A 14,721-nucleotide genomic window follows, 5' to 3' on the forward strand; every position below is an offset into this window, starting at 1 on the left:
TTGAGATTTTCATTCATCCTCCTCCAAGCATAAATTGGAAATAATTTTGCACGAGAATTGTGCTATATTATCATTAGGAGCTACAAGCAAGGACTTAAAGGTTAGAACATCAGCCTTATTCCATCACACATGCACATGATGTCTGATATCTAAGAATGTTCAGTACTGACATGTACTAAGCCATTTACATTAAACTTTAATGAGTTTAGTAATATAGAAAATTAAACAAGAATGAAGGCAAGCCTTGATCATTTATAACTTAATTCTGGCATATAAAGGATATAATACTTCTGAATACCACCTTTCATGACCCGTCTATTTTCATGAAACGCCTTTGTCTTTCTTTTTCTTTTTTTTTTCTTTTTATGTAAGTTGGACACGTCACCACAATTATTTGGTCCTCCTGCCAGATAGGACCAACTCTCCTTCCCCTCTGCACCTAGCTTAGCCCAGTTTCGACAGTGAATGACTGCCCTTCTCACAGGTCAGTCATCTTGATACTCTTTCCTTTCAGATCTAGCCAGCATCTTTTCATTTTAGTTTGTCTTGCATGGCCATAACAGCCCTCCAGCTATAGTATATTTTACTTTTCCAAGGTTGTCTTCAGTTTATGTACTATTGCCTTCATGTATGTATATAATATATATGTATATAATATATATGTATATAATATATATTTTCTCATGCAAGTCTTCATACACTTTGTACTGTTGGCAAACTGTTATGAATTCATCATAGCCCAGTCACAATAGGTTTTCATTCAATGCTTCTAGCATATTAGCACTAGTTTTCCAAGGTTCAAGAAATGTTGCAAAATTTGACAATTATGCTTAGACAACATTTGTATGTGTGGGAGTGTGGCTTGCTAGTGACTGTCTACTACTGGGCAGTGTATGACTATGAGAACCACCCATCAGCTCTTTCATTCAATTTTAAACAGGTTCCTCTTTACTCTTGATATTTAAGTTTGCAGTGCATTGCTACCGCATATATAACCTCGGACTTTATTTCTCGTCTTGCTCATTCATTCCCCTCATTGAGTGGCGCCTTACTAGCTGAGGGGCTCTTGTATGTTACCCACGGGTGAGGGTAGCTCCTGCTTCTTTCGCCAGTTTCCTGTGAAGGTGTACAAATGACTTTCCCTATATGTTAGCCATGTATGGTAACCCCCACATTCCCCCCCATGTTCTTCTCTGAGATTACGTCAATGTTGGAGCACTAGTGTGTGCAGCTAGGCTATATCTGATCTCTACCTAGTGGTCCACAGTAATCGGTTCATGGAAAAAATAATTTATTTTTTAGGGCTAGTATAAAAGTAGGGGCTCTGTTTGTGGAACTGATAGAGCAAAAGTTTGTAAATGAGCGAGAGACGATTTCCTGAAACGCCATGTGCTTAACATACAAATTTATTTACTAAATTAAAACACAAGAGAAAATGTATATACACATGGTAATTGGGGATAATTGTCTTTACTTTAAGTGGTGTAATAAGCAAATCTATGCACAGTATTCTCTCTTGCTGTTGATTCCCAGGTGACATAACACAACCTAATTTAACACTTGATATGAACACCTTGAGTAATAATTGCTGCCTAAACATCACTTCTATATGCAAGGGAGAATTTGGAGCTCAAATGATGCTCAGGATATTACTTGCATGCACATAAAACTGACATATGTTGTAATAACTTCATAAACACGTGCATGGTCAAGAACTGGCACTGCGTGGGATGTCTTGCTCTGAATGATCATACCAGAGTTTGGTCAGTGAGCAGCCCAGCAGCTGCACTTAGCATCTTGAAATGTGGTGTGTACTGTACATAAATAGCTGCTCAACATTCACACCACATACGCATATTTGTTCTTGGCCGTCGATGAATGGGGAGTCACCTCTTCCATCGCTAGTTGTCTCACAGGATGCATCTGGAGTTAGCATGATGACCAAACCACGCACCAGAAGATGAAAAAATTACATTTTGGTCCATCGTGGTGCTACATAGCCTTCCTGGTTTGGTGCCTTCTTTTGATAATTACTTACTTGGCCCATCCTTGACCATTATCAAATTGTATCTGAATAACTGATTTACCTGAGGGGCCACTAACTCTAGTGGCCTCGACGAAGACGGGAAGCTGGCGGCTTGTCGAAGGACTACCCGTTTGCCTTGATCATTATTTCCAGGTAGATTTTAAAACTAACAGTTTTGGCATTTACAGCTTCAGCGGGTATGAGGTTCCATGGGTTCGAAACCCTGTGGGTGAAAAAGCATCTCCTGTTCTCATTTCTACATTGTCGCTTGTTGAGCTTGAAACCATTGCTCCTTGTTTGTGTTGCATCTGACCTTTTGAAGAAATTGTCCGGATCATCATCCTCTAACCCTAACTATATTCAGTATTCTGAAGTATCTTCTAACTTCAAACAATATTTTATAAGTTTCAATGAGATCTGCCCTGTCATGCCTGGTTTGTAGTGTTGTTAGCCCTGTGGCCTTCAACCATTCATAAGAGAGATGACTTAGCTCTGAAATGACTTTTGTTGCCCAGGGTTGCACTTTCTTCAGAGCAGTTATGTCCTTAAAATTTGGTCTCCATGATTGGATACAGTAATCCAAATGATTACTACACCAGAGATTTATACAGTTGAATTATTACCTTTTCCTTGAAGTCAAAAGTACGCTTGATTATTCCAAGGGTTTGCATGGTTAGCTTTTCTGACTGCTGCTCCTACCTGTTGTGCAACTTTTAATGAGTGTTGGAGTTTAACTCCAAGGTCCTTTTCACCACCAATTTGCTATAATGTAATGCTATTAATTTGATAGTTATGGCATTAGTTCTTATGCTCCACATGCATGGTCTTGCATTCGTCAATATTAAAAAGCATTTGCCAGTCTTCTGATCATTTGTGGAGTTCCTGAAGATATCTTTGTAAGGCTTCAATATCATTACCAATTCCCCAATATTCTTGGGAACATGTATTGATGTAATTAGTGCATGTGGGATTGTTGGGAATCAAAAGTTTTTGGCATACACTTTCTTGTAGCTGCAACATTATTGCTTGTGTGATTGGTACAGTATTATTTACCACCTTTCCCTACCACACCACACGTGTGCCCACTGTGCTCTTGATTCCTTCTCACCCCTGTACCACCTCCTGCTGCTGCCCCGAAGTGTAAGGTGAGGGTGTGGTCCTGAGTGATATTCCCAAGCTGTAACTTGACACCATCCTCACATCCTCTCCTCCCCTCTCTCACGCCCCTCACTTAATCTCTCACGCACCTCACCCCCCCCCTCTCCCACGCACCTTACCCCCCTCTCCCACGCACCTTACCCCCCTCTCCCACGCACCTTACCCCCCTCTCCCACGCACCTTGCCCCCCTCTCCCACGCACCTTGCCCCCTCTCCCACGCACCTTACCCCCCCCCTCTCCCACGCACCTTACCCCCCTCTCCCACGTCCCTTATCCCCCTCTCTTACGTCCCTCACCCGCCTCTCTCACGTCCCTCAATATCTCTCCCACTCCCCCTCACCATCTCCCACTCCCCCTCACCTTTTCTCACGTGCTCCTCACCCTCTCTAGACACACCCCTCACCCATAATATTCGTCGTGCGAGTGGTAGTTATGTGTGAACCCCAAAATATTAAATCAGTTCAAAGTGTTAGATCAGAGAGGAACAGTGTGCAGCAGCTGGGAAGGTAGTGAAGGGGCCAGGGGTTCACCAGGCATTTACGCACTCACTTGCGAAACTTCTACATCCTTCAAGAACCATCGCGGTTTTGTTTACATTTCGAAACATCACATCACATCAAGTGTTTAATAAATGTAAAGAAAGCCACCGTGATTGATGTTTCGAAATGTAAAACAAAACCGCGATGGTTCTTGAAGGATGTAGAAGTTTCGCAAGTGAGTGCGTAAATGCCTGGTGAACCCCTGGCCCCTTCACTACCTTCCCAGCTGCTGCACACTGTTCCTCTCTGATCTAACACTTTGAACTGATTTAATATTTTGGGGTTCACACATAACTACCACTCGCACGACGAATATTATGGGTGAGGGGTGTGTCTAGAGAGGGTGAGGAGCACGTGAGAAAAGGTGAGGGGGAGTGGGAGATGGTGAGGGGAGTGGGAGAGATATTGAGGGACGTGAGAGAGGCGGGTGAGGACGTAAGAGGGGGATAGGGACGTGGGAGAGGGGGTAAGGTGCGTGGGAGAGGGGGGGGTAAGGTGCGTGGAGAGGGGGGCAAGGTGCGTGGGAGAGGGGGCAAGGTGCGTGGGAGAGGGGGGTAAGGTGCGTGGGAGAGGGGGTAAGGTGCGTGGGAGAGGGGGGTAAGGTGCGTGGGAGAGGGGGGGGGTGAGGTGCGTGAAGATTAAGTGAGGGGCGTGAGAGAGGGGGGAGAGGATGTGAGGATGGTGTCAAGTTTACAGCTTGGGAATATCACTCAGGACCACACCCTCACCTTACACTTCGGGGCAGCAGCAGGAGGTGGTACAGGGGTGAGAAGGAATCAAGAGCACAGTGGGCACACGTGTGGTGTGGTAGGGAAAGGTGGTAAATAATACTGTACCAATCACACAAGCAATAATGTTGCAGCTACAAGAAAGTGTATGCCAAAAACTTTTGATTCCCAACAATCCCACATGCACTAATTACATCAATACATGTTCCCAAGAATATTGGGGAATTGGTAATGATATTGAAGCCTTACAAAGATATCTTCAGGAACTCCACAAATGATCAGAAGACTGGCAAATGCTTTTTAATATTGACGAATGCAAGACCATGCATGTGGAGCATAAGAACTAATGCCATAACTATCAAATTAATAGCATTACATTATAGCAAATTGGTGGTGAAAAGGACCTTGGAGTTAAACTCCAACACTCATTAAAAGTTGCACAACAGGTAGGAGCAGCAGTCAGAAAAGCTAACCATGCAAACCCTTGGAATAATCAAGCGTACTTTTGACTTCAAGGAAAAGGTAATAATTCAACTGTATAAATCTCTGGTGTAGTAATCATTTGGATTACTGTATCCAATCATGGAGACCAAATTTTAAGGACATAACTGCTCTGAAGAAAGTGCAACCCTGGGCAACAAAAGTCATTTCAGAGCTAAGTCATCTCTCTTATGAATGGTTGAAGGCCACAGGGCTAACAACACTACAAACCAGGCATGACAGGGCAGATCTCATTGAAACTTATAAAATATTGTTTGAAGTTAGAAGATACTTCAGAATACTGAATATAGTTAGAGGTTAGAGGATGATGATCCGGACAATTTCTTCAAAAGGTCAGATGCAACACAAACAAGGAGCAATGGTTTCAAGCTCAACAAGCGACAATGTAGAAATGAGAACAGGAGATGCTTTTTCACCCACAGGGTTTCGAACCCATGGAACCTCATACCCGCTGAAGCTGTAAATGCCAAAACTGTTAGTTTTAAAATCTACCTGGAAATAATGATCAAGGCAAACGGGTAGTCCTTCGACAAGCCGCCAGCTTCCCGTCTTCGTCGAGGCCACTAGAGTTAGTGGCCCCTCAGGTAAATCAGTTATTCAGATACAATTTGATAATGGTCAAGGATGGGCCAAGTAAGTAATTATCAAAAAGAAGGCACCAAACCAGGAAGGCTATGTAGCACCACGATGGACCAAAATGTAATTTTTTCATCTTCTGGTGCGTGGTTTGGTCATCATGCTAACTCCAGATGCATCCTGTGAGACAACTAGCGATGGAAGAGGTGACTCCCCATTCATCGACGGCCAAGAACAAATATGCGTATGTGGTGTGAATGTTGAGCAGCTATTTATGTACAGTACACACCACATTTCAAGATGCTAAGTGCAGCTGCTGGGCTGCTCACTGACCAAACTCTGGTATGATCATTCAGAGCAAGACATCCCACGCAGTGCCAGTTCTTGACCATGCACGTGTTTATGAAGTTATTACAACATATGTCAGTTTTATGTGCATGCAAGTAATATCCTGAGCATCATTTGAGCTCCAAATTCTCCCTTGCATATAGAAGTGATGTTTAGGCAGCAATTATTACTCAAGGTGTTCATATCAAGTGTTAAATTAGGTTGTGTTATGTCACCTGGGAATCAACAGCAAGAGAGAATACTGTGCATAGATTTGCTTATTACACCACTTAAAGTAAAGACAATTATCCCCAATTACCATGTGTATATACATTTTCTCTTGTGTTTTAATTTAGTAAATAAATTTGTATGTTAAGCACATGGCGTTTCAGGAAATCGTCTCTCGCTCATTTACAAACTTTTGCTCTATCAGTTCCACAAACAGAGCCCCTACTTTTATACTAGCCCTATAAAAAATAAATTATTTTTTCCATGAACCGATTACTGTGGACCACTAGGTAGAGATCAGATATAGCCTAGCTGCACACACTAGTGCTCCAACATTGACGTAATCTCAGAGAAGAACATGGGGGGAATGTGGGGGTTACCATACATGGCTAACATATAGGGAAAGTCATTTGTACACCTTCACAGGAAACTGGCGAAAGAAGCAGGAGCTACCCTCACCCGTGGGTAACATACAAGAGCCCCTCAGCTAGTAAGGCGCCACTCAATGAGGGGAATGAATGAGCAAGACGAGAAATAAAGTCCGAGGTTATATATGCGGTAGCAATGCACTGCAAACTTAAATATCAAGAGTAAAGAGGAACCTGTTTAAAATTGAATGAAAGAGCTGATGGGTGGTTCTCATAGTCATACACTGCCCAGTAGTAGACAGTCACTAGCAAGCCACACTCCCACACATACAAATGTTGTCTAAGCATAATTGTCAAATTTTGCAACATTTCTTGAACCTTGGAAAACTAGTGCTAATATGCTAGAAGCATTGAATGAAAACCTATTGTGACTGGGCTATGATGAATTCATAACAGTTTGCCAACAGTACAAAGTGTATGAAGACTTGCATGAGAAATATATATTATATACATATATATTATATACATATATATTATATACATACATGAAGGCAATAGTACATAAACTGAAGACAACCTTGGAAAAGTAAAATATACTATAGCTGGAGGGCTGTTATGGCCATGCAAGACAAACTAAAATGAAAAGATGCTGGCTAGATCTGAAAGGAAAGAGTATCAAGATGACTGACCTGTGAGAAGGGCAGTCATTCACTGTCGAAACTGGGCTAAGCTAGGTGCAGAGGGGAAGGAGAGTTGGTCCTATCTGGCAGGAGGACCAAATAATTGTGGTGACGTGTCCAACTTACATAAAAAGAAAAAAAAAAGAAAAAGAAAGACAAAGGCGTTTCATGAAAATAGACGGGTCATGAAAGGTGGTATTCAGAAGTATTATATCCTTTATATGCCAGAATTAAATTATAAATGATCAAGGCTTGCCTTCATTCTTGTTTAATTTTCTATATTACTAAACTCATCGAAGTTTAATTAAATGGCTTAGTACATGTCAGTACTGAACATTCTTGGATATCAGGCATCATGTGCATGTGTGATGGAATAAGGCTGATGTTCTAACCTTTAAGTCCTTACTTGTAGCTCCTAATGATAATATGGCACAATTCTCGTACAAAATTATTTCCAATTTATGCTTGGAGGAGGATGAATGAAAATCTCAATTAATCTGCAATATTTTATTATTGAATCCTAACCTTACTAAATGTCTAGACGCGTGTGCTACCGCGTGGTCGGGTGAGGACTGGGTGGTGAACTGACGTCGAGAATAATAATGATAATGACCATTGCACGGGGCACGGGAGACACTTTGTACTGCTGAGGACCGCCACCAACACTAGCCCAAATTTAAAGGGGCAGACCACTTAACCCTAGTACTGCAATACCTACAATATTTGGTCCTGTTCCAGCCTGCCCTCAAGCTTGGCTCTAGCTGCCCTCTGATTTAGGACACTTATGTGCCTAAACATTTTATAGGTTAAAACTAATAAAATCTGTATTCTACAACTATTCTACACTACCACTTACAGTTACCCAATAAGTGGGATTTTATTGAATGGGAAGTAATATAAACTACAATAAAAATGTCTGTTAAAAATGATAGCCTTGCAAGAGGCTGAGTGAGGTCAGGGTTGAGGGCTGGCTTGGATTGGCCATGGCACCACCTGAAAAATAAACCTTTACAACGAGTGCTACCACAGCCTTCGCCATAATGTAGGTATTTGGCCCAAACTACACCCACATTAAATCACGCGGGAGTCTTTGGGAAACTTAAGTGAAGATAAATCATGATATTTGTAAAGGATTTGCACATGATATAAATGAACACTAAAATACAACTGTATAGATTTATAAGTACTGTACTATACTAACTTGGGCTAACATATGGGTTTGTGCAAGAAGTATCTAACCTATTGTCAGGTTGGTTCAATGACCTCTTTGTAATCCATAAAAAACTACAATTACTAGCAACAATTTTTAACGAGAAAATGGAGATATCTACAATTTGTTTTAATACAGTCTCCAAAGTAACTCCGTAAAAAAATTGAGGCCACTAAAAAACCATCCTGAATCTACACAAAATGATATGTAAATTATGAGTGAGTGAACCCATGATTTATAAAAAAATAGATGTAAATAACAAGGTATGAGAAGATGTGGTATGGGCCGACAGGGTGGGTGGGACTGCTGCGGTGGGGCGGTCGTGTACCAAGTCGGCACAAGCGGACTCACTGGAGCAGACTAGCCTCCAGTGTTTATGAAGGACAGGACACATCTAATCCAAAACCAGTTACAAACATTCTCACTACACATTATGCCTTACAAAAACAACAAAGAAGGTCATAGGCTACAAATATAAAGCAGTCAAACATTTGTTCATAAGCCTCTATAAGAGGTCCTGTGTATATAAAACTTTACTCGAGACCTAACATTAGAAAATCTCAAACAAAAGGTTGACAATTTTGATGGCAGTCATTTGTAGCCTGTGTTACTTTAGAATAGTTGCAAACTGTCACCAGAGTATACCCGAAGATCTGCTGACTAGGTGCTTCAAGAAGCCTCACAACAGTTACAAACAATTCATAACCTTCATGTAGCTCATTGTCTAGATTAATTATACCAGTCTTTATATAAAATATAATTTGTTTGAGGACACAGGAAAATTACCACAAATATGGGAAGCTAAGCATAGCTCCTTCCTTTTTTCATACAAGCAAATAGCTCTGGAAAGTTTGTGGGTACAAACTATTTCCTCATCAAAATCCAAATACAACGAGTATTACCTGGTGATTACAACTTTTGCCGGCACAGGACAATGACGACGCTCGGCTACCAACATTGGCCACTCTCTACTAGCACAAGATGTAGAAAATTGCATCCTGTTAAAATGCATTATCAACTCCACAATACAGTAAAAGGACAAGTTAACAAAAGTAGATTTAAGGTGGATATAGATGTTCAATATCTAAAAAGACATACCTTTCCATTATTCCCAATACCATTTCCAGATATTTAACTTCTTAATAGCTCTATTAGAGAGTAGCCAGTAGTTAAGTGTGAGGACAGCCTGAAGAAACATGTCCATCAGTTATTTGTCCACTATGCTATATGGAAAACTAACAGATCATTTCTTCCTCATGTACACATTAACCTGACTCAGGTTCAACCACTTTAAATAATTTCATGAAACGTACAATATCAATGATGTAAATACACTTCAATGCATACTCCTGACAGCCTTGATGTTATTACTAACCTTAAGTAATCAAGAGATATTCTAAAATTGGGTCCAAAGTTATTTGAATTGTGTGAAGCTGAACTAAAATGTCCGATGATGTGTACCTGAAGATAATTTAAATCCAGATTGAGAGGCGATTCTGTGTATCCTGGTTGTAGAAAAACATTATTGTTAGACAAAGGTTATGACTATTTATTTCCCTGTTTGTCACATTTGTATAATGAACATATTTACAAACATTTCCAATATAATAAACTATCTGCCAATTAGCAATTAGAAATCTGAGGAAATTTTGATGAAGCTAATGTATCTGTATGATGAAAAATGATAAACTCTCCAAATGCTGCAATAGTGAAAAAAAGAAAAACGTCCAGGTTTGCGGAAAATCTTTGCTGCCCTATTTATAGATGACAATGAGGAATGCCACAGGGAACAAATGACAAATGGTAAAATACACAAAAAGTGAAGACTGAACTCAATGATGGTGAATATTAACATCAACACTTGCAAAAATTATACATCAATATCAATCATATGAACAAAAGTATTATATTTTCCTATGCAAAGCCAAATGCATCCATACTGATTAATTTTCAAAAGGACTGGTCCAGTATTGTACAGGAAAACCTCTATATCTTTGGTGCTTTCAAGTGTCAGAAAAATGGGCTAAAACATGCAATTACTATATTATAAAATGTTGGAGATCCATTCACATACCATGGAAAGGATTATTAAAAAATAAAAAGCCATAAGTTGCCCTAAAATAGATTCTTCTCTTGTCTTTCATTGAAAGCAAAACTATCATACTCCCTTTCATAATTGCAGATAATCAATTATATAAACTATTATATCTATCTTTAGATATGTCAATTAGTACTTTTAATAGCATGTCATAAATAAAGGAGTAAAGTGTATTTTCAATATTTCATAAATAATCTAACCTAGTCTAAGAAAGAACTGAAGGGCCACTCATGGCTGACATTGAATGACACTTCAAAGCACTAATGATCAGAGTAGTTTGTATGTAATACACCTGCTGATGCATTCTTGAAGCTTTCAACTAATCCCCAGGTACACAAATGATGAAATAACAGAACAGCAAAGCAGTAAAGAGTCCAATGTTCACGGTGCGTGTTTCAGATGTTTAAGGAATGAGGAACAGCCCTGTGGAAGGAAAAGTGGCACAAGAGGCATGGGCTGGATATTTTCTGAGGGAAGATAAAACTACCAGATGAAGAGTAAGCGGGCTGAAAAAAGACAAGGCTGGAAACTTTGAATGTTTAATGTCTATGCAAGTCAAGTAACTGTAGTTTCTTTTATGATGGGAAATTGCTATGAGATGTATTAGTTATGATCAATGGGAGAAAGAATGTGCAGTGACGAAGAACCAAGGCAAAGGAAGCCTGGACAATGAGAACAGCCAACTGTACAGTGGTGGAGAGGCTGTGGGTGGCCTACGCTAGTTATGATTTTGGGAGGAAGATAGAAGGAAGTGGTATATGATGCAGGTGGTGGTGGATTTATGATACAGGTGGTGGTGATAATGGCAGTGAGGCGAAATACAGTAGACGAGACATGATAAAATGAGGATGGTCCCAGCCCAACAAATGCAGTGGGAAAGTTTTAAAATGTGGCAAAACAATAGTAAGTTTTAGATAAAGATGGTGCACAGGAAAAGCAAGTTTAAGGTTTTGGGGATAAGTGGAAGGTTAGGAGGTAGGGAAGCTGGGCCCATCAAAACACACAAGTGAGATCGAGGTGGCTTAAGCTCTTGTGCTCGTCCCGCAGGCGACACAAACGAGCCGGGAAGCCAAAGGCGAGTTAAGGGGCACAGTTTTTTTTTCCATTTTCTTTTATTTATCAGACCTAAATATCAGCTCTATTTTTTGTACAAGTTCCAGCCCCACTTACTTTAGAATCTGCTTTACTATATCCATTCATGCATAAAACCTCATACCTTAATGCTTTTTGTACCGTGACACCCATAAAATGACTATTATCTAGGCTCATTAAAAAAAATGAAAATTTGTCCCAGTGCCACAGAAAATGCTCTTGTAGAGTGTGCTCCTTAAAACACATGAACAAGGCCTCATTGGTCTGGCAGGTGATAGGGCAACTGCTGCACGGAGCACGACACAAGGAAGGGACCTACACAGTCTTTGTCTCTCAAGATGAAGATCCTGAGGTGAAGCCCAATTTTCATTTGACTTCATCACAACAACTTACAGCCAAAAATGAATCTGGGCATGGACTTCCATCACAGTATATTAAAACCCCTGTGGAGTCACAGGTATCCGTGTTAGGAGCTCTGGTACGGACTGTACATGCATCTGGTACATAGGCTTCATACAAAGACCACTGATGAGTGGACTGTGCCCCCCAAGAGGTGTTTGATGTGGAGGAGCTTGCCACTGGCTACCTATGGAGGAGGCCATTTGGGTGGTTCAGTGTCAAAGACACAGGTCGCATCTCGAGTTGTACTAGTAGAGAAAAGTGATCTGAAATTTAAAAAATTAAAAAATTAATAAGGTACAACAAGAAAAATTTACACTAACCCAAATTTACTTGTACAGTACTTTATAAAATGCAAAATGATTAATAAATTCTTAATTTATAAATTTAACTAGCTATTCAATCACTTCTCATGCATCACCCCTTGAATTTTTCATGAAAGACACGCGTTATATATTGTCCGTGTAACATACCATCCACTTATGTCCACACAATCATTAAAAAATTCTTTACAAATAATGAATGACCAACCTGTTAATATGCCCATTTCTGAATAAAGATTTTAATCCATTCTCAACATTATTAGTCATTACCTACTTACATGTACTACGGTATACAAATTTTACTTTCAAGAGAATGGACAAACATGGGTGTCTTGGAAAGGTTATTATGCAAACTTATTTTGGCAAACCAATGAGAAGCATTACTGTGTTAGGCCCTTTCCATGGGGTAGGGAAGCCCTTTCATGGGGACAGGGAAGCCCTTTCATGGAGACGACAAAAACTATAGGAATAGTGGGTAAAATGCAATATTCAAAATGACAAATTTTGATGCATATTGATTTATATACAATACAGAATTAACTGTATTAGACAATGCTACAATAATTTCAATGTTGCCTTTAGTTATCTGATGAAAAAGTTAAACATGTGGCCAATGTGCAGTCTAGTCAGAGAAGTTTCCCCACCTACTACAGCAGTAGGAAGGTGGTGTTAGTAGAAAAAACCTAAGGTACCCCTTACATACCACAGATACCCTCATAGAATAAGACAAAGGCAAAAGTTTTTTATGCTGGGCAGGCTCTGAGAATTGTAAAATTGGTGAGAATTCCTAAACCAGGTATGTGCTTGGCCCAACCACTGCCGATGTATGCTCTAATGTACTAGGTTTCCCCTGATATTCCAGTGTCAGAGGTTGGTCACTCTTGAATATTTAACTAATATTTGGGTTAGTGTTTACCTTACTGCCTTACACACTATGAAGGAAATGGGGATGAAGTTAAAATTGTCCACATCATATTGTATTTGCAAGAAAGATGAACAGTAGACATGTACACGTAACTACACTACACTAAAGTAGACATGTACACGTAAGGTTTCTTACCTGATGGGATATGAGGGTGTGGACAACCCATGACCTTGTTCTCTCTAAACCAGTCAGGGTCAATTGGCCCTAAAACTCCTAGAGATGACATGGTATCAGAACTGTGGAAGATGTAGTCTATAATCCCTTTGAAGTCATACCTGAAAGCCAGAATTTATAATTAATACTATAAATCATTTTCTACCTCCAATAATGAACTTCCATTCTACTTCCATTCTATGTCCATTTAAATTCTACAAGTGCCACTTTATACTCATAATACACCAAAATGACTTATTTATACCCATTAACCCTCAGAGTATGACAGATGTCACATGAAGTCTCATCACGCACGGTATATGTACGAGAATTGGGTTCTTATAAGTTCCTTTAATTACAAAAATACGACATCTCGCCGGCTTTTATTTCTTAAAATAATAAACCTTGTTACTAAACTTTTAATGAAAAGTTTAGAGAAATTGATATCATTACACCCAAAACTATTTATTCAAAATATTAGAGAGTTAATTTTAGGCATTTTTCTTTATTCACCTATTTTTTTCCCCAAGGATCTTACAAGAAAATTTATGGAGTAAATAAATCCAAATATCAGAAACTGATACATTATCAGAATCCAATTTAAAATTCTATATATGCAAGGAATTAAATAGAATTTCATTAAAAACTTGCAAAAGTATAGTATTTCAACTTAAAGTAATAATTTAAGAATTGAATTCAGAATTAAGTTAGGAGTCAGACACTAGTACAAATTTAAGACACCCATTGAGTTACGAGCAAATGAAGGTTTCCCTTTCATATATGGCATTCTTACATGAATGGGAGTCAAAAATAAATGGCTGTCTAGAGCAATTGAGTCAACTGCTGACTAGATGAATGCTGCAAAGTTAATGCAATATCATTCATTGATAATTAGGAACACTTCAGTGGAAAGAACGAGACATTTGCTCTCACTTGTCTAGGGTTGGGGTTGTAACTTTTGCCCCTTCATTGGTATTTGTAGTTGGCAGGGAATGAAGGAGGGGAGGGGGGGGGGGGGGAAAGAGAGGCAAAGTTTAAACTGTTAGATGATAAAGATGAGAATGTATTTGGAAACAGGAGGCAATAGAGTACTGGCAGTGAACTGAATGAAAAATGTTTGGGTACAATAAATGGACACAAGCATCAACATAATACCATTCAGGTGTACTACACAAAAAAGTGCTACAGTACAGTATTAGAAACAAAATAGAAAAATGACGTGCACTTGTGTACACAAAAATGTTTATTATTATTGCACTTAATACAAACATGGATGAATGTAGTAAATGGGTAACTATTGCCTAAAATTAATGGACACCAATTACTTCACACACGACAGTATGGTTGGGTGAAGGAGTGGGGTCATGAGGGGGTGAAGTATGTAACAAT

At 39.5% G+C, this 14,721-nt stretch overlaps 1 protein-coding gene across 7 annotated transcripts in view; it reads right to left on the reverse strand.

Annotated features, from left to right (window-relative positions):
* Window positions 1-7,624: 7,624 nt before the first annotated feature.
* Window positions 7,625-14,721, reverse strand: part of LOC123768191 (CCR4-NOT transcription complex subunit 6-like) — a 163,867-nt gene continuing 156,770 nt past the window's right edge. For all 7 annotated transcript variants that reach the window (XM_069306971.1, XM_069306973.1, XM_069306970.1 and 4 more), the window contains 2 exons: window positions 13,315-13,454; window positions 7,625-12,197 (listed from right to left, as the gene is read on the reverse strand). In XM_069306971.1, the coding sequence (XP_069163072.1) occupies window positions 12,115-12,197; window positions 13,315-13,454 (223 nt within the window). In that variant the 3' untranslated portion in view covers window positions 7,625-12,114. The remainder of the gene's footprint in view (window positions 12,198-13,314; window positions 13,455-14,721) is intronic.

The sequence above is a fragment of the Procambarus clarkii genome, chromosome 59 (assembly GCF_040958095.1).
Source record: "Procambarus clarkii isolate CNS0578487 chromosome 59, FALCON_Pclarkii_2.0, whole genome shotgun sequence".
NCBI classification, from domain to species: Eukaryota; Metazoa; Arthropoda; class Malacostraca; order Decapoda; family Cambaridae; genus Procambarus; species Procambarus clarkii.